General features: G+C 40.4%; 1 protein-coding gene across 1 annotated transcript; it reads right to left on the bottom strand.

Moving 5' to 3' along the window:
• On the bottom strand, positions 1 to 19,854 carry LOC117493828 (vacuolar protein 8-like). Its single transcript, XM_034144399.1, is given in 14 exon segments — positions 1 to 349; positions 1,035 to 1,160; positions 1,247 to 1,381; positions 1,503 to 1,617; positions 1,701 to 1,832; positions 2,843 to 2,976; positions 10,800 to 10,845; positions 11,372 to 11,580; positions 12,211 to 12,318; positions 12,517 to 12,578; positions 12,580 to 12,619; positions 16,573 to 16,692; positions 18,723 to 18,842; positions 19,809 to 19,854. Coding segments are annotated over 14 exon segments (1,548 nt in total). The 3' UTR covers positions 1 to 194.
• Positions 19,855 to 20,711: the final 857 nt, after the last annotated feature.

Here is a 20,711-nt window from a genome sequence, read left to right as displayed (position 1 = left end):
TGTATCCAATCCTAAATATCCGATTGCTTGTAACTATCACGTGTTAAGAGTTGATACTATGCCGCTTCTCTGCCTTGTTTTTCACTTACGTTGTTGTTGACTGTAAGCATAAAAACTAATAAATAAACACTTTAAAACATGATGGAGAAAAGCTGCTTCTTCAGTGCATGAATGCTGTGCTCAGTGCTCGTCTCTCAGTGTTTGTGTCGAGGCAGTAAAGGGTGAACAGGAGATGGAGAGAGAGGCTGGATCGTCTGCAGCAGCCGTCTGGTTTCCTCCGTCTGATCATGAACCGTCCGGAGCTGATCCTCCACCTCACCGCCAGACAACAGAGAGGAGAAGTCTCCATCTGCAGGGGAAACACACAGAAGACTCACAACTCCTGGATCTCAAGGCCTGATAATGATTCATTTGTTAAGAATATCTACTATGATAAGATGGTGTAAATGGCTACAGTACTTTGAGTTGCTTTTGGTGGATCTTGTCCCCACTACTGTTTAAAATGCATCAAGAAATGTTAACTAAATAATGAGGACGCTTTTAGAAAGGTTGTTTCGCACAGCAGACAATGTAAAAATATAGGAGAAACACATTTACATCGTCTAAAAAAGTAACAGAGAAAAGGGGAAAACCCTAGCCTACTGATTATTAAAGGATTACCAAAAAAGCCAAAACAAGACAGAAGTAGGAATAACAAAAAGAGATGCAAAATGTCTGCCAAAGAGACGTAAAACAACCAAAAAGAGACCGGATATAACCATAAAGAGACACAAAAAGTCTAATAAGAGATGCAAAACGTCTACAAGAAGATGCAAAATGACCAAAAAGAAATGCAAAACTACTAAAAAGGGACAAAACAATTAACAAAATAACAAAAATGAAAGAAATTGACCACAAAAGGATGCAAAATGTCTATTAACAGTGCAAAACAACCAAAAAGAGACAGGATTAGAACACAGTAAAACACATGACAGTCCAAAAGAGATGCAAAACTTCAACACAAAGTAACACCCTAGGGTAGAACGAATACAAACCTGTCTTGAGGTTGGATATCGTCACTATGCCAAGCTGCTGGAACTTTAAATCTTTATTTTTGAGAAACACCGACAGGTACTCCAACATGGTGACGTAGTGAGGCTTCAGCAGCTGGACCGTCTCTCCTGGATAAACAGTATGAAGACACACAGTTTCATAAAATCAATCTGTTTACTATCAGGTAGTCATACTTTCACAGAACATTATGTACCTGTCATTTCCAGTCTGCTGATGACGGCCGCACTGTTGTACGATAACTGAGGATTTTGTGATTGTCCCGATAACTTCACAAGTCTGGAAACGTGCTCTGATGTTATCATGACCGACAACTCAGACTTAAGTGGATCTAAAAAGGTGAAGGATTATGGCAAATTACAAAACAGATAAAGGATGTCTTTTGAGTTTTATTCCACAGAGAAAGAGCAAAACAGAACAGACAAATACTAGTTTGAGTCCAGGTCCCTCACGTTGTGTCATGAGGTTTTGCAAGCATGACGTCAGATGCATTAAAGTGTCATCAGTCAGAGACGGAGACAGAAGAGCCCCGAGGAGTCCTGACAAACAGCGAGCCTCCATCACAGCCTGGATAAGAAAGACGAGATTATACACAGGCGCGTTGTGTATTTACTGCAGGCGTGTGACATTAAATCATGAGTTTGCTTTACCTGCTGACCCTCGCTGCAGCTGCTCAGGTCAGTGATGATCCTGCAGCTGTGTGTGATGATGACGGAGCTGCATGTGGGATGAAGAAGCAGCTGAAACACTTCCTCCAGCAGACCCTCGCTCACCAGGATGTCCTGCAAACAAACCAGGGAGATATTATCAAAACTGGGATAAAAACAGAGCAGTAAATTATGTTTTTGATTGGACATCTACTGATTACTAGTTCAATGTCATGTTAAAAGAAGGGATGTCCCCTCAGAAAATATCCTTGGACTTTGGAATTGCCTCTGTTTGAAGCTATTGCTCACATGGCTTGTTGGTTAGTAACTAAGGGAGACAAAATGATAACAAAAAGACATACAATAAGATGCAAAACCTGACCAAAAATAGATGTACTATTATATAGATGGATACAGAAACACAAAACAAAGGAGAGACCGAGAGAGAATACAACTAATTAGGAAAACCACATGTCTAGATGCAAAATCACCTAAATTACTAGAGAGACTGAAACAAGACACAAGACAACAAAAGTGAAAGAAATTACAAACACAAAGGGATGCATAATGTCTACAAAAGACTCAGAATGACCGAGAAAAGATGCAAAAACTATGACACAGACCAAAACAAGACACAAAACAACAACGAAAGAAAGAGAATATGATCCCAAAGGGGGACAATGTTCTACAAAGATATGCAAAACAACCAAAAAGTAACATAAAAAGTCCAAGAGAAACGAAACGACTGCACAGAGATGAAGAACCACCGAAATGAGACACAAAATGACAACAAAAAGTCACAAAGAGGCGAACAATGTCTACTAAGAGACACAAGACAACCAACATACAAACTCTAAAGAGGCATAGAATATGACGCAGAATGACCAAACAGAGACTAAAACAACAGAAAAGACAGGATATGACAAACAAGAGACAATAAACCATCACAAGGAGTCGCCAAAAATCTACAAAGATGATAAAAGAAATGTCTTGAATCTGTGGCTCTTGTTCTTAGGTAGGGGGCGTTCATGTCTGAAGCCCATTGTGTCGTTATTAATCCATGATCTAACCCCTTCACAGCTGACACACACCACTAATGTTTACCAATGATTATTATTAAGATCCCGCTGTGGAGGAAACCTCACTTTGTTCGGTGTGTGTGACGTCAGCGCAGACAGCAGTGTGACGGCTGACTCTCTCCACACAGCAGAGGACGTCTTCAGCAGTGACTGCAGAGGCAACAAGCAGTCCAGATCTATCAGCTGCTCCAGGATCAGATCTACAAACAACAACAACACACAGTCCAGCTCCATCAGCTGGTCCTGGATCAGATCTACACACAACAACACACAGTCCGGATCCATCAGCTGCTCCTGGATCAGATCGACACACAACAACACACAGTCCAGCTCCATCAGCTGCTCCTGGATCAGATCTACACACAACAACACACAGTCCAGATCCATCAGCTGCTCCTGGATCAGATCTACACACAACAACACACAGTCCAGCTCCATCACATAGCCATCAAGCGAGCCTCAAAATGGGCGCCACATCATGGCTACGGCATGCGGTGAAGACTCACAATTGGCTCAGATGTCTGGAGGGCTGCCTCGTTATCAGAGACGAGTTGAGGGCTCTACCATTAATGGTCATCTGAAGTTTGGTAATGTTTGGACCATTTACCATTGAGTTACGTTGACATCGTGTTTTATGGCGAGTTCGTGTTTCCATGGCAACAGCATATGATGAGATGATCAGATTTGACGTTGATGTTCAGGGCCAGAGCGTTAACTATCATGTGACGTTTGGTGCCATTTGGACTATGTACTTTTGACTTGTGACAACATTGAGTTTTATTGTTGTTTTATTGTTGTTTATTGTTGTTTTGTTTAGTTTGTACTGTTTCTGTTTCTGATTTTATGTAAAGCATCTTTGAGCACTAAGAAAAGCGCCATAACAATTAAATGTATTACTATAATTTGTATTATTGCGAGTTTGTGTTTCCATGGCAACACCATAAATCTAAACCAAACTATTTCAGTGACATCCTGACACACTGAAGCGATGACATCATTGGCTTTGATGAGTGTTCCGTCACAGAAGATCAGAGAGATCTGTGATGTCATGATGATGTCACAGGAGTCCGAAGGTAGATTGCAAGGGCTGTGATGTGCATTCACTCGTCACTCTTCACTCCAGAGCTGTAAGTGGTTAGACGCATTCAGACAACCTTCGCAGACTTCTACACAGAACACTTCTTCCAAAGAGAAATAGATTATTCTACCTACGCACAACACAAGTCTACAGACGGTGCCATGGATAGAAGAATCCCCCAGAACAACTGGGGAAACCCCAGGCCATTCGACCATGGAGCAGAAGCGGATCGAGCTTACAGGCAGGTCCACTGCAGAAATGGCCAGATATATGGCCTGGATGAGTATCGTTGGGCATTTCAGGAGGAGAGGACGAAATTTTGCCACAGTATGCGCAACCAAAAAGACAAGGTCAAACGTCTTGAGGAGCTCCTGGGCTACAGGAACAAAAAGCTGGTTGACACCAACATGGAGCATGAGGCAGAAATCTCCCGTCTGAATGGGAATATTGAAGATGCAGAGCTTCAACACAAAGAGCAGCTGGAAGACACAGTGTCACGGTATGAGACACAGCAACAGAAGCTCTCAGACCAACACAACGAGGCCAACCTGTTGACTTTAAACCTGCAGCAGAGAAGAGAGGAACAACTCCTTCAATGCGAGGAAAAGTTCACTAAGAGCCTGGCCGAAAATAACCTGAGCTGGCAGACGGACGTCAAACAGCTGAAAGAACAGATGAGAGAGCAGGAGGAGAAGTTCTCCAAAGACCTGGCTGAAAAACAGCTGAACTGGGAGCAGTTTGTCCAACGCAAGGAGACGGATGTCAAGCAGTTGGAAAACCAATTGGAAGAGCAGAAGAAGAAGTTCTCCAAAGACCTGGCTGAAAAACAGCTGAACTGGGAGCAGTTTGTCCAACGCAAAGAGACGGATGTCAAGCAGTTGGAAAACGATTTGCAAGAGCAGAAGAAGAAGCTCTCCAAAGACCTGGCTGAAAAACAGCTGAACTGGGAGCAGTTTGTCCAACGCAAAGAGACGGATGTCAAGCAGTTGGAAAACGATTTGCAAGAGCAGAAGAAGAAGCTCTCCAAAGACCTGGCTGAAAAACAGCTGAACTGGGAGCAGTTTGTCCAACGCAAAGAGACGGATGTCAAGCAGTTGGAAAACGATTTGCAAGAGCAGAAGAAGAAGCTCTCCAAAGACCTGGCTGAAAAACAGCTGAACTGGGAGCAGTTTGTCCAACGCAAAGAGACGGATGTCAAGCAGTTGGAAAACCAATTGGAAGAGCAGAAGAAGAAGTTCTCCAAAGACCTGGCCCAGAACCAGGAGAGCTGGGAGTCCAAGGTTAATTTGGTAGAGACCAAATTAAATGAGGTAACTCAGAAGAAGGACAACCTGGACCAGAAACACCAGAGCATGGAGACCAAGCTTCATCTGACGGAGACACAACTGAAACAGGTGGAGGAGCAGAGGGATGACCTGGCTCAGAGAAGACTGAGCTGGGCAACAACTGAGAAAAAGATGGAGGAGGAAAATAAACTTCTGGAAGACCTCTGTCTTCACATGAAGAATAAGAGCAGAGGTTTCTTCTCTCGCAGGAGAGGGGAGACTGAGGATAGAGACGTTGCCTTGCAGAAAATGATAAGCAAGATGCAAGAGAAGGAGATGAGGAAGAAAGCCAAAGACGCGAGAAACACCTCCTCAGAGAAGATGGAGAAGATGGAGGAAGCTTCTGGTGATTCAGCTCCAGCTCCAGCTGGACAACAGTAACTCCCTCCCTCCATTTCCCTCACCTCCTTCCTCCTACCTCACCCCCTCCCTCCTTCACTTTTTGCTCAGATAGGGTTTTCTCCTGGAGCTCAGGTTTTCCAGAAATCCATATTAATAAGGATTAAAAAAAACATTAACAATAAGTCCCTCCTCCATTTACCTCACCTCACTCCACCCTCCAAAGCGTCTTTGAATTCAAGAAAAGCGCTATATAAATATAATGTATTGTTGTGTCTTCCCCCTCATACGGTGTTCCTGAAGTGCAAGTCAAAACAACATTTCAGAAAACACTACAGCATTTCACATTTTACGGAAAGGGTATTCCTTTAAGGAGAACACTTCTTGTTTGTGATTGGACAGAGCCAGCCAGAGAAGCACTGCTGTGATTGGTTGTTTTTGCTGCCAGTTAAGAAATTACGCTTCGTGATTGGTCCGCACCCGGCCGACAGCACCACGTATTTCCTGTTTGGTACTGTTCAGCTGTTTCTTCACGAATTGTAAACTGAGTTGGAAAGAATGGAAGAAGAGATGGAACGAAGGATATACATACGATGCTATCCTCGACATGCTGTCAACCCATCACGACATCTACATGTCCCTTAGAACCAGGGGTGTAGTGCTTGTGACTACCCGATTTGCATCTTTGTCCGATTTGCATTGCGCAAGCGTGAGATGGTCTGCCTTATTGGACAGCTACATACGGCAACCCAAATAGGACACTTGGCAAAGCAGAAAAAGAAAACTAAAAAAACCAGACAACATTAATCTGAACGATATATATATATATATAATTCCAAAGCTGGTAAAGACCTTTCAAATGTAGCAATAATTGTCATATAAGAAAACTACTGATCTAATAACAGAGATGTGTTCTTCAATCAACATTTTTATGGAAAATCTTTTATGTAATTGTATTTAATTTGAAATAAAATGAAAGACATTCATAGTTAATGTAATTACATATAAATTATTAATGCCAAACATTTTTGCATACATTCACAGTAAATATTTCTTCAGTATGATAACTGTCTAACAGAAGTTAAATCAATTTCTCACTTATTCTAAGAATGTAATTAACCCAATAAAAGTATTTGTTAAATAATAGTGAAGTCACGTTGTAATAACAATAACTCTCTCTCTTGTTCAGATTAATGTTGCCGGGTTTTTTTATTATTTTTTTCTACTTTGCGAAACAAATGTCCTATTTGGGTTGCCGTATGTAGCTGTCCAATATGGCGGACCATCTCGCGCTTGCGCAATGCAAATCGGGCAGAGATGCAAATCGGGTAGTCACAGCTGCCGGAGCGCCGCTCCGGTTGTTAGCATCTGGTTAGCTAGCTATGCTAACGTACATAAGGAGTTGTTTCTACAACAAGGTGGAGGAGAGTCCTCTCCTGTCAGACTAAGAGGATCTTATAACTACAGCTCAGTGAGCTAAAGGACTCTGAGTGTTTAGATAGTTAACTTTAGTCTAAGCTATCTCAGTGGGTCTCAAACGGTTTGGTCACCATTTATGTAAACAAGTATTTCCAAAGCACACCTTTTTATTATCATTATAGTTATAAAAAATAAGAGAATAAATGAAAAACAGGTATGAAATAATTCCAACTCATACTATAGGACAGTAAAACTAAAATACAGTTTAAAAGGGGAGTGATTAGTAAGATATGCATAAAGAAAAGGTACTTCTGTTTACAGTACTGTTTCACTTGGGTGTTGTTGAGAGATGTATCAATAGATTTAGTCCCTAACTTTGCTCTCAAAGTGCAGCAGATTGATGCATTTAATTTCAACATTTAAAAAAATCATCTTCCCGGGGGAGCATGCCCCCGGACCCCCCTAGAGGATGTTAGGTCCACCACCCACAAAAAAAAGGGTCACATGGATAGAATTCTAAATACATTTGATATAGTAGCCTATGTCCATATGTTGCTTTTTTGTTGGTCATAGGTGCGCTCCTGCACTACACCCCTGCTTAGAACCCTGAAAGCGCAGTTTAAAGAGTTAGGACTGAGGAGACCTCACTTACTTTATTTATTTATTTTATTTTAACCTTTTATGTTTAAAGTGTGCTATATAAATCAAATGTATTATTATTATTACTGAGCTGTAGTTATAAGATCCTCTCAGTCTGAAAGGAGAGGACTCTCCTCCACCTTGTTGTAGAAACAACTCCTTATGTACGTTAGCATAGCTAGCTAACCAGATGCTAACAACCGGAGCGGCGCTCCGGCAGCACTACACCCCTGGTTCTAAGGGACATGTAGATGTCGTGATGGGTTGACAGCATGTCGAGGATAACATCGTATGTATATCCTTCGTTCCATCTCATCTTCCATTCTTTCCAACTCAGTTTACAATTTGTGAAGAAACAGCTGAACAGTACCAAACAGGAAATACGTGGTGCTGTTGGACGGGTGCAGACCAATCACAAAGCATAATTTCTTGACTGGCAGCAAAAACAACCAATCACAGCAACTTCTCTGGCTGGCTCTGTCCAATCACAAACAAGAAGTGTTCTCCCTAAAGGAATACCCTTTCGTAAAATGTGAAATGTTTAAGTGTTTTCTGAAATGTTGTTTTGACTTGCACTTCAGGAACACCGTATGAGGGGGAAGATACAACAATTATATTTATATAGCGCTTTTCTTGAACTCAAAGACGCTTTGGAGGGTGGAGTGAGGTGAGGTAAATGGAGGAGGGACTTTTTGCTGATGTTTTTTTTAATCCTTATTAATATGGATTTCTGGAAAACCTGAGGTCCAGAATACCCTATCTGATCCACTTTTGGGTTTTCTCCTGGAGCTCAGGTTCGCCCAATACAATTAGGATTTGATTTAAAAATAAAATACAAATTCAAATCTATCTTTGTACGCATGTGCCTCACTGTGTAAACATATACAGTATACATTATTTACTGTATACATTTTGGTTACTTAAGTACTTCTTTTTATTCATTGTATGTTTAATCAACACTTTCATAAATAAAACAACCCATGGTATGAAATATAAAAGTGTTTTTATATTTGTCTCACTGTACACATTCAATTCCATTATATATGTATATATTTTTTAAATGTGTTCATAGAAGCTGGTCAAATATTCTGGGACTTTAATACTCCAAATGTTGAGGTGAAGAGCGGAACATGTAATTGTATTGACTGAAACATGGAGTCACTCACCTCAATAGAGTCAAATAAAAACTGAAAATGTATATATGCCTTATGTGATGTGCTTTTGATTCAACAACACAAACATTTAAAACCTCACTTAAATAGAAATGCGTAATTATTATCTGCAAAACTTTGGTAAAAAAATCATCGCTGTCAGGGTTTCACTAACAAATAGTTTATTTATCTTGAGAAGTAGGAAGATTTCTAAACCCATTAAAGGTGGGGTAGGTAAGTTTGAGAAACCGGCTCGAGATACACTTTTTGTTATATTCCATGGAATGCTCTTAACATCCCGATAGCAATGAATATCTTAAGTGCTTTGACAAAAAATCCATACAAGAATTTCATCTGTGGAAGCCGTAGTACTGTAAAAAGCACGACCAATCATCTGAGCCGGCCCGGCTAAAATAACTGGATGGCCTACCTGCCTGTCAGCCTTCCATGTGTGCACAAACCTATCTCGTGCCCTCATTGGTCATGTGCGCGTTCGTGTGTGTTGGAGGAGGGGCTCTATAAGGAAGTGGCAGATCTTTTCCGGTTGTGTATTTTCAAATTCTAGCGCACTCGAGCTGGTTTCTCCAAAATGACCTACCCCACCTTTAACAGACACAAGTTAATGAAAACTCACATTTAAAATTACCTAATTATGGTATGGATAGGGTTTAGGGTTAGGGTTAGTACAAATTGTTCAGTATATCTAAAAGAATGCAATGTAATGTAATGTAATGTAAGAAAAACGTAACTGAGTAAAAAGTAAAATAGTTACCTGAGAGATGAAGTGATTTAGAAAAGTATAAAGATGAATAAGATGGAAATACTTAAGTACTTTTATTTTATACTTAAGTTTATCACTTGGGGAACACTGGAAAATATGATATTATAATATTATGATTTATAGCAAAGGCTCTAGATTACAAAGCGTTTATAATACAGTACATTATTGTATGCCGTAACGGCTGTGGGATTACATATGGTGGGTTTAAAGGGGACATTAAGTCTCTGAGTTTCTATATTACGGCTACACAGTTTATCATAGACAATTATGACTATTTTTGATTTCCATAAACTCTTTGGGGGACATGCCATTCATGTTACATAGCTTGGACTTCATCATGATTGACACCAAACGTAAAGACTTCGACACAATTCTGTTGTAATGTAGATGTTTTGAGGCATGGACCGGTGATTACATGTGAAATTTGGTAGCGATCGGACCGTGTCCATTGGTGTCACAGCAATATCGTGTTTCGGCACCTCAGATTTGGAGATGAGCTGTTCAGGGCCGAAGCATTAACCATCATGTGACGTTTGGGGCCGTTTGGAGCATGTCAGCTGGCGTTAGGAGATAATCACCTTCCATGGAAAGGGATCACATAGCCATCAGGCGAGAGTCAAAATGGGCGCCACTAACTTTGCATCTGCCAGGTCTTGAGATGCTACTGTCAAGATTTGAAGATGATTGGATAAAATCCCTAGGAGGAGTTTGTTGTTAAAGTACGGTGCACTTTTCTGTCCCCAGAGTCAGAACTAAACATGGAGAAGTTCAGTTATTGTGCTCCAAGTATCTGGAACAAACTCCCAGAAACCTGCCGGTCGGCTGCAACTCTGTCTACTTTTAAATCCAGCCTGAAGACTTTTCTTTTTGACGCTGCTTTTAATTGAACTATTCATCTCTTACACTGCACTGTAACTTTTATTCATGTATTTTATATCTGTGTTATTCTATATTAGCTTGTTTTGTTTGACAAGATCTTTGAATTGCCACTTTGGCAACACTTTGAATTGCCTTGTGTTGAAAGGTGCTATATAAATAAACTTGCCTTGCTCGAAAAACACTCACACTCACACACACAACATGTCACAGTCCACGCAAAATATAAATATTATGGGAAATTAAAAAAGTTACTTTAGTTAAAAGTACTATCTTCAATGGTAAAAATGTATTTAAAATACATTTTCTCACATCTAGTATAGACACTTTTGAGTTTGCATCTTCATGGTTACATGCACTTATTGTTATTTCAATGGATAAAAGCATCAGCAAAATGAAATGGGAAAATATTTACCATTCTGTGAGAGAGTATGTAGGCATCTGCACGCCTGCATCGAGTTCTAAACAACAACAAAACTGAATTTTTAATCATACATTTTTGTGAACTTACCTTCAAACTCACCTCTACAGTCGATAGATAGATAGATAGATAGTTAGGTAGGTAGGTACTTTATTAATCCCAAATTGGGAAATTATTTTTGTTACAGGACCAGTGTGCTCAACATTAAAATGCAAATACTCAAAAGTGGAAAAGAGTTAACAATTAAAATTAAAATTAAAAATAGTATATCAATCACTATAAACAATATACAAAATTAAAATGTTCTTTAAAAAAGGTAAACAAATACTGCAGTAGCATGAATATAGGCTTATAATATACTGTATATACATATGATAGATTCAAAAGATTCAAAGGTTTATTATCATATGTACAAAGCTACAGTGTAGAAATGGCAATGAAATTCTATTTTATCTGTTTTATTGTGTTGCGTGTGACCTCAGATTTTCATTGATATATCTACACTGTAGCTATGTACACATGACAATAAAGCCTTGAATCTTGAGGAAGGAGAAACTCAACGTTACATTTTGCACGGAGGAGGAGGCGAGCGTCAGCAGGGACTTCAACAGGAAGTGACTCCCCATGCTCAGCAGCTTCGGGTGGAGCTCCCGAGCAGAAGAGATGTTGCAGAGGGCGAAGCAGCTGTAGAACTGGACCTCTGAGTCTGAGCCCTGCAGCAGCAGAACCAGAACCGGGAAACCCCCCGCATCACCCAGCAGCCTCCTGGACCAATCTGGAGAGAGAGAGAGGAGCATAACACCAGAAAAAAACATCTGCTTTTGTTAAATATGTGAGGATTTAAAGGTCACCTATTATGCAAAATCCTCTTCTTCATGTCTCTTATACATCAACATGTGTCCCCTCTTCTTCATGTCTCTTCTACATCAACATGTGTCCCCTCTGTGGAAAGAGACTCTGAAAGTTTCAGGAAAAAAGATTCTCTCTCTTTTTGTCCTGATCCATTTTATATAAAAACCTGTCTGAAAATGAGCTGATCAGATTTTGGCCACTTTATGATGTCATAACGATGTTTTGGCTTGTGTAACCATTAGCCAATCAGCAACCAAGGTAGCCCCCCCCCACCTTATCACCTGAATCTCCTCCTAGAGCACCTTTGTGTTCTTTTTAACCAATCATCTCTCAGAGGGGCGTGGGGAGTGGCTCCTAATTTTCATCTAAAGTAACAGACAGAGAATCAGCACTTTTGAAACAGGGCTGAAACAGAGGGGATTATGGGATGCTGTAATGATCTGTTTGGTATTTGGAGCCAAACACTTCAGAGACATGTTTGTATAGTTCTGAGACCTATAATATATTGATGAAAAACAGTATAATAGGGGACCTTTAAAGGAAGTGACCCTACCTGAGTGTGTGAGGTGCAGCAGAGCCCAGGAGGCCACCTGCTGCTCTCGAGGGTCGTAGGATTTGGCTAAAGCCAGCAGAGGCTTCACTCCCTCCAACATGACAGCCTCTCATGTTAAACTTTCAAAAGTCAAAGTGAACTTTATTGTCAATCTTTCAGTTTGTGTGTACAGACAGAGAGATCAAAATACCGTTTCCCACAATCCCGAATACAAAAACAAATATATATAAAAATATGTAACAGCCAGACACCGAGAGAATAATTATTATTAAACAATTTAAAGACCTTAAATCCTTCTGCACCCACCTGAGGAGGCGAGGAGGCAGACGCAGGCGCAGGAGTGGCTCTGAGCGCTGGAGTCTCCGGACCGGAACCAGCATCCCCATCTCAACCACAGAGGCTCTGCACACTGACACCATATTACAGTATATGCACGGTTATTATGACCCTATTCATTGGATCAATTTAAGATGTGATTGTGGATAACAATTAGATTTTAAAACAGCAATATTAAAAACATGATTCCATTAGAGCAGGGGTGGGCAATTATTTTTTACAAGGGGCCACTTCAGAAACTCGAGCTGTGTTGGGGGGCCGAATCAAAAATAAGTTGAACTTAATTCTGCTCAATATACCAATACTGAAAAGGTGTTTTACAGTATGTTAAAGATAAGAAATGAATCAGCTTTATACAAAAAGAAATGAGTGCTTTGGATTTTTGTTTTTCAGTTAATTTTACTTGTTCAGTGAGAAAAATCCAGTCTGTCTTGGAGTGCACAAGTGCACGGAAATCTGGTTCAATGTCTGAGGTGGATATGCGAAGGACAGCTGAGAGGTGATCATCAGGGATAGAGGATCTGTATCTGGATTTGTTGAACTTCATCACTGAGAATGTCTGTTCACATATGTAGGTAGATCCAAAGAGGACCCTCATCTTCTGAGCACGTCTCCTGATGTGTGGAAAGTTCTCCTCTTTCAGGGAAAAGTCAAACTCAGGCAGTGAGACTGACCTAAAGTGCTCTGACAGAAGTGTGTCAGACTGCAGGTCAATGAGTTCAAGCTGAACATCACTGGGTGCATCATCCACATGGCATGTAAATGGGGAAAAGATCATGTTCATTTCATTCTCAACTGTTTTGAAGTCTTTAAATCGCCTTGAAAACTCACCATGCAGTGCTTCTAACATGGATGAGTACCTCTGGAGGTGATCAGCTGATGGTGTGGCTTCCTTCAGTGTTGGCAAGTGCGTGAGAATGTTGTCCTCCATTTGGCTTGAGAGAAGCTGCAGCTTTCTCATGAAAGCCTTCACTGCACTGTACATGTCATGCACAAAAAGGCCCTTGCCTTGCAGTTTGACATTTAGTTCACTCATTAGTGCAGTCACATCTACAGCAAAACCAAGGTCTGCCATCCAGTCTGCATCTGAAAGCTGTGGGATGTCGTTTCCTTTCTTCACACAGAAGTCTTGAATTTCTTCTCTCAGGTCCCATACTCTTTTCAGCACTTTGCCCAGGCTGAGCCACCTGACAGCTGCATGGTAAGGTATGTCACGATGTTCAGTCTCACTTTCCTCCAAAAGTGCAACAAACTGTCTGTGATTCAATGCTCTTGCCCTGATGAAGTTAACTATTTTAGTTACAACATCAACAACATGGTTAATTTGTAACACTGACTTACACAACACTTCCTGATGTATAATACAATGCAAAAATACCTATTTCTGCTCAGGGTTAATTTCTGTCACTTTATCCTGCATTCTCTTCAATAGTCCAACATTTTTCCCTGTCAGATTTGGACAACCATCTGTTGTCACGCCTGCCAGCTTGTCCCATTTCAGTCCCAACTTTTTTACACACATGCATTTACCTCCGTGAACAAATCACTCGCTGTTGTTGTCCCTTTCATTGACTGCATGGCTGCCAGCTCCTCCGTGATTTTGAAGTCTGTAGTTATCCCACGTAGGAAGATGAGTAGCTGGGCAGTGTCACGTACATCGCAGCTCTCATCCAAAGCCAAGGAAAAAAAGTCAAAGTTGACCGCTCTGTTCTGCAGCTGAAGCTCCAGATTTCCCGCGATGTCCTCAATTCTCCTCGTAACAGTGCGTCGGGAGAGCGGCACTTTCTCAAATGCCTCCTTTTTCTCCGGGCATATTAGTGTCCAACAAACACTCCTTAATGAACTCTCCCTCCGAAAACGGTTAACTTTTAAGACATAACTCGTCTTGACAGCTGCATCTCTGGATGTGGAATGTTTTGTGAAAATGTGTTGTTGGCTTTGCAGCTTAGCTAGCAAAGCATCCGACCCCTTTGCCCGCTCTTCCTCAGACAGGTTCTTGTATTTATTTGCGTGTTTGGTAGCATAGTGGCGACTCAAATTGTACTCCTTGAACACAGCGACCTGCGCACCACAAACTAAACACACAGCTTTACCTTTCACTTCTGTAAATAAATACTTAGCGGTCCATGTCTTGTTGAAAACGCGGCATTCACTATCGATCTTTCTTTTTTTTCCCTTAGCGGACATTTCGAGGACTAGCCGGCCAGCATCACTCGTAGCTGTTCAAGGCATAAGCGTTTACGTAAATAAATTTAAAAAAAAGCAGCGCCCTTTTCAAAATAAAAGCAACACAGTTAGAAAAGTATTTACGCCATGCAAGCAATACAGCTGTGTTGCTTTTATTTTGAAAAGGTTGCTGTTTTTTTTCATTATGTTATAATTTATGATCAACCTCACACGGGCCGGCCAAGGCCGGCCAACGGGCCGGATGTGGCCCGCGGGCCGTAAAATGCCCACCCCTGCATTAGAGGGACATCTCTAAGATGTTGACCAATAACAACAGAGCCGGCCAGCTAACCAATCAGAGCAGACATGTCACAGTAGAGACACTACATACTGATATACACCTGAACATCAGCAGGAGAGGACTCTTTAAAGTAGAGACACTACATACTGATATACACCTGAACATCAGCAGGAGAGGACTCTTTAAAGTAGAGACACTACATACTGATATACAACTGAACATCAGCAGGAGAGGACTCTTTAAAGTAAAGACACTACATACTGATATACACCTGAACATCAGCAGGAGAGGACTCTTTAAAGTAAAGACACTACATACTGATATACACCTGAACATCAGCAGGAGAGGACTCTTTAAAGTAGAGACACTACATACTGATATACACCTGAACATCAGCAGAAGAGGACTCTTTAAAGTAGAGAGGACCAGGGGCGTCGCCTGGACCTGAAAACATTCGGGGCTTAGCCCACAGTGGCGGCGGCACTACAGTGGCATTTTTTACTGCAACACTCCCCACACGCACACACACAATACACCCGCGACTGTTACAATGAAGGCTCGATAATCAGCTCACGGCATATAGGCAGGGGTAAAGTGGTATTTGTTATGAGTGGGGGGCGGACCTCACCTCCTCTAGGGGGGGTCCGGGGGGATGCTCCCCCGGGAAGACTTTCTTTTAAATATTGAAGTTAAATGCATCAATCTGGTGCACTTTGAGAGCAAAATGAAGAGATCTATGGATACCTCTCTCAACACCCATATGAAGCAGAACTGTAAACAGATGTACTTTTTCTTTATGGATATTTTACTAATCACTCCCCTTTTAAACTCTATTCTTGTTTTACTGCCATATAGTATTTCATAACTGTTTTTCCTTTATTCTCTTATTTTTTTTATAACTATAATGATCATATGAAGGTGTGCCGCGGAAACAATCTTTTGAATAATTTGTGACCAAACCGTTTGAGACCCACTGAGATAACTTAGACTAAAGTTAAGTATCTAAACACTCAGAGAGTCCTTTAGCTCACCTGAGTCTCTCAGTCTGAGAGGAGAGGACTCTCCTCCAGCTTGTTGTGGAACAAACAGCTCCTTATGTCCGTTAGTGCAGCTAGCTAACCAGATGCTAACAATACGGTCCCTGCTGGCACCGGGCACCGGGCACCGGGCACCGGGCACCGGGCACCGGGCACCGGGCACCGGTCCCTCCCTCCCCCTCTCTCCCTCTCTCTCTCTCTATCACACTAAATGCGCTATTGCCACACACACACACAGAGCCGAGCTTGAATGACACAAGCACACGTTTATTTCCATGCAACTCTCTGATTGGTCTGGTGTCATGCCTCTGTTGCATTCACTGAACACGGGAAATTACAGTGCTGCCGTCCTCTCGTGTCATGATGAGGTTCACGTAAAGCACGGTTAATGTATTATATTATTGAGGGAGAATTGTCCGGGGCTACAGAAAAAACATTCGGGGCTAAAGCCCCGGATGCCCAGGCCAGGCGACGCCACTGGAGAGGACTCTTTAAAACACCTTGTGATTTCGTATCTCTTACCGTTGTTCTTCACTAACAGATTGACTAAAGACAGAGAGATGGTTTTCTGAACATCCAGGTCAGATGATAGCAGTAAGTTCATGACCGGCTCCAACAATGCGTCTGGTAGAGGAGACTTCACTGAAACACACAGAACAGGAAACACTGGTTATTGTGGGTGAAGAAGCAGCGTTTTTGGGATACTAGTACTGTGAATAACGGCACTTAAAACCTGTTAAGCCCCAAAGACCCCGTCGGCGGGTCCTTTTTTCACAAATTAAATTAAAAAATATATTTATTTTTTTAATTTAAATTTTTTTAATTTAATCTTTTAATTTTAATTTTGTTTTCTTTGGATGGAATGAATACCTATGGTGATAATTCAATGTAATACACAATTTTTATAGTCTGGTACCTGAAAAAGGTCAAATGGCACTGATGGAACCAGATGTGCCCAAAGCTTATTCCGCCTGGACTTATTTTTGCTAAACCTCTCTAAAAAGGTCAAATTTCACTTGTTTTGCCTCAATCTTGATACAGGGTACTTATTATATGTTATACTTTGGATTCCTAAAGCTTTTAGTCTACCATCCCATCATTCAAGGGTGGTTTTCACCAGTGGCGACTGGTCATTAGGGGCAGGTGGGGCACAGCCCCACCTAGTGTCAGCAGAAAGTATTACAAATAATGATTACAAAAATGCAAAAAAAAAAATATATATATAAAATATATTTTAAGATCATGTTTAATCATCTGATTCGTCTGTACATTGCTGTTTTAGTCTGTGTTCTTCTAATTAGTGTGTCTACAGTCACAGTGTGTGCCTATTGAGCTGTTTAGAGCCATGTGGGACAAAACCTGATTATGCCCCTTCCTCTCGCTGTGAAGAGAACGTGACTGTAAAAACTACACTGCGCATGCTCAGAGTATTTTGTAATGTAATGTGTGTGGCAAAAAAATAATGACCAGAGGGGCACGGAGCTACCATCCCCACCATACGTCATCTCAAATCATTCAGAGCTGATTGGCTGTAAGTACGTGTGCCGCGAAAAGTGTGCTGTGTGAAGAGGAGACGAGAGAGCTGCAGTGGCGCGTCCTAAAACCAGGAAGTAAGCACAAAAAAGCAATGAGATTTCTCCCGAGGATTTTAGAAAATAGCTCGAAATAAGATCTGTAGGAAACGTACCTGTTAGATAAATGCACGTTTTGATTAGCCGGATAACATCCACATGTCTACCCTACTTTTATAATTTTTTTATCATAAATCTATGGATTAGATTTATGATAGACTTTTGAAACTACAAGAAGATAAGGAGGACTTTTACAAAAAAGTAATAGAAATGTTTGTCCAGAAGGATAGGCAAATGGACTTCATCTTCAAGTCAAGGTAAGACCGCCATTTTATTGAAAATGGGATCTTACTAAGAGAGAACAATTCAATATTTAAATGATAAAATTACATTTTTTGGGTATCCTTTTGTTGAACTGTCTGTTTAAAATTAATCGAAGCATCAGACAAAAAAAGCTTTTGAAAATAATATTATATTTTGGTTTAGGTCAAAATATAATATTTGTAAACCTGAAGAGTCAGTGCCAGTGCCTCACCAGCCATGAACCTCACTGCACGTCACTGCAGAAGCTTATATATAGACATCTAAGTTTTTTGTGCCCCACCACTTTTGTACATATAAAAACGCCACTGGTTTTCACTATAAGTCATGTTTTTTCTTTAGGCGGAGGTAAGAATTTACCTTTTTTTGCTATGTTCCATCTGAATTTACTCTGACTGAGAAAAATCTGTATTGATTCTGACACTTCTACATCCAACTCACAGATGTAACCTTGCTTTGATAAAATAAATTATTCATATAACCCTTTTAGAAGTTAAGTTGTAGTCATTTGTTTTGGGCATGTCATTTTCGAGCCTGAAACCTGAAAAACAGGCTCGGGGCTTAACAGGTTAAGCCCACACATGCAGGGAATTATCTGCCAACCCTAGAAAGAAAATTACAGTTGATAATTTGCATAATAACCGCGCTGTCCGTTAGAGCTTATCTCTGCAGAGGAGAGCAAACACACGTCTCATTACCTGCTCCACTTATCTGTAGACCATTGCTATAAAGAAGAAGATAGTGAAGCAACATACAAATCTGTTTGGATTCTTTACTCACAGTGATGACTGAGCTGTAGATAAAACATGGCCGCTGTCTTCTGCAGCTCAATGTCCTCTGAAGCTGAGAGTCGGCTCAGAGTCTGAAGACTTTCCTCATCATGGAGCTGAAGTTCCTCATCTATAGGAAGCAGAGGGGGGACAAATACTCAGATCCTGTACTTGAGTAAAATAGAAGTACTCAGATCCTGTACTTGAGTAAAATAGAAGTACTCAGATCCTGCACTTGAGTAAAATAGAAGTACTCAGATCCTGTACTTGAGTAAAATAGAAGTACTCAGATCCTGTACTTGAGTAGAAGTAGAAGTACTCAGATCTTGTACTTGAGTAAAAGTAGAAGTACTCAGATCTTGTACTTGAGTAAAAGTAGAAGTACTCAGATCTTGTACTTGAGTAAAAGTAGAAGTACTCAGATCTTGTACTTGAGTAAAAGTAGAAGTACTCAGATCTTGTACTTGAGTAAAAGTAGAAGTACCAGAGTGTAGGAATACTCTGTTACAGTAAAAGTCCTGTATTCAAAATGTTACTCAAGCAAAAGTAGAAAAGTATTATCATCAAAATATAGTTAAAGTAGCGACAGTAAAAGTAATCATTGTGCAGATTGGTCCATTTCAGAATAATATATATGATATGTTTTATAATTATATAAAGTGTTATTAAAGCTGGATTTGAGTATGTTAGATAACTATAGTGTTTTCTGACTTTTGTATATTTTTACATTGTGCATTTCTACATTGTTCTCTAGAAATACCCCACAGATATAGATATCTTTCTATCGTATGTGTGTAGTTAGTGTGCAATGCCTGTTTACATGCTATAACAAAGAAAACGTTCCCAAGATTTGGATAAAAAAAAGTATATCTGATCTAATATCAAGTATCTACTCCCTGGGCAAGACACTTCACCCCAAATTGCTCCTGTGGGGATTGTCCACAGTATTGAGGTAAGTCGCTTTGGATAAAAGCGTCTAACATGTCATGTAATGTAATGTAAAAGAAGAAGGGGGGAAAAGATGCAGGATGCTCCATGAGTAGTATGTCTTATTGTTGATTTTATTTATCCATAAAACTAGTCAAGATGACCCTACACAGCCCGTGCCGACTGGAGTCCAATGAGGTACTTTCCCAGTACATCGACTACAAAGTCTTTGAAGATCTGGAAAGATTCACCAAAAACCAAACTAGTTTTTTAGTGACCAAATAAACAGCAATGTTCAGATCAATTACTTATTTATGTTTTAAATAAAGGTGAATGTATTATTGTATTAATATCACTCTATAACCATAATACGTTACATAGTCTATCTGTTCATTTTGGCTGTCTTTTCAAACAAAAATGGTCCTGATGTCCTCTACATTTAAAAATCAAATTACATTCAAAAAGTCTAAATTGCAAGATGTTTTTTTTAACCCTAAATAGGTAGGAAATACAAAATAAACAAGATAGGAAAAAATAAAATGTCCTCGGGTCCCAGGAGGATATTACAGGAATGAAAACGGGGAAAACTAGTGACGGGCCGGCTACGGGGAAAACTAGTGACGGCTACGGACGGCTGGGATGTGGTGTGATGAGGGTGTTTGGGGTGGCCAATAGGGTGGACACCCCCCACCTCCGCCACTGAGGATAAGCAGCCATAAGAAAATCATAAAATCACCATCACCAATCAATAATAAAATGTGTATTTCATTTCATCTTTATTTCGAACAGATTAAAAAAACAAATATGTGGATAACAGAATACCGTATTGTTAGAATACAGTATTTATCAATATTCATAATAATATTCATATATTCAACAAAATGTTCATATTAATATTCAACATAATATTATAATAAATCATGTGTCCGAAAGGGAGCAGGAATATCTCATTACATGCCAGAGAATCACCCGCTGAGGCTGTCGGAAAATGACAAAATGTTTCAGTCTTAATTGAAAACGTGCATTTAATGCTTATAATTCCCACCCCTTACTTACTGCTGATCAATGATGA

Source organism: Trematomus bernacchii, unplaced genomic scaffold (assembly GCF_902827165.1).
Source record: "Trematomus bernacchii unplaced genomic scaffold, fTreBer1.1, whole genome shotgun sequence".
In the NCBI taxonomy this organism is placed as follows: Eukaryota; Metazoa; Chordata; class Actinopteri; order Perciformes; family Nototheniidae; genus Trematomus; species Trematomus bernacchii.
Note: the sequence above shows the minus strand (reverse complement) of the source record. Positions and strands in the feature narration are given on the sequence as shown.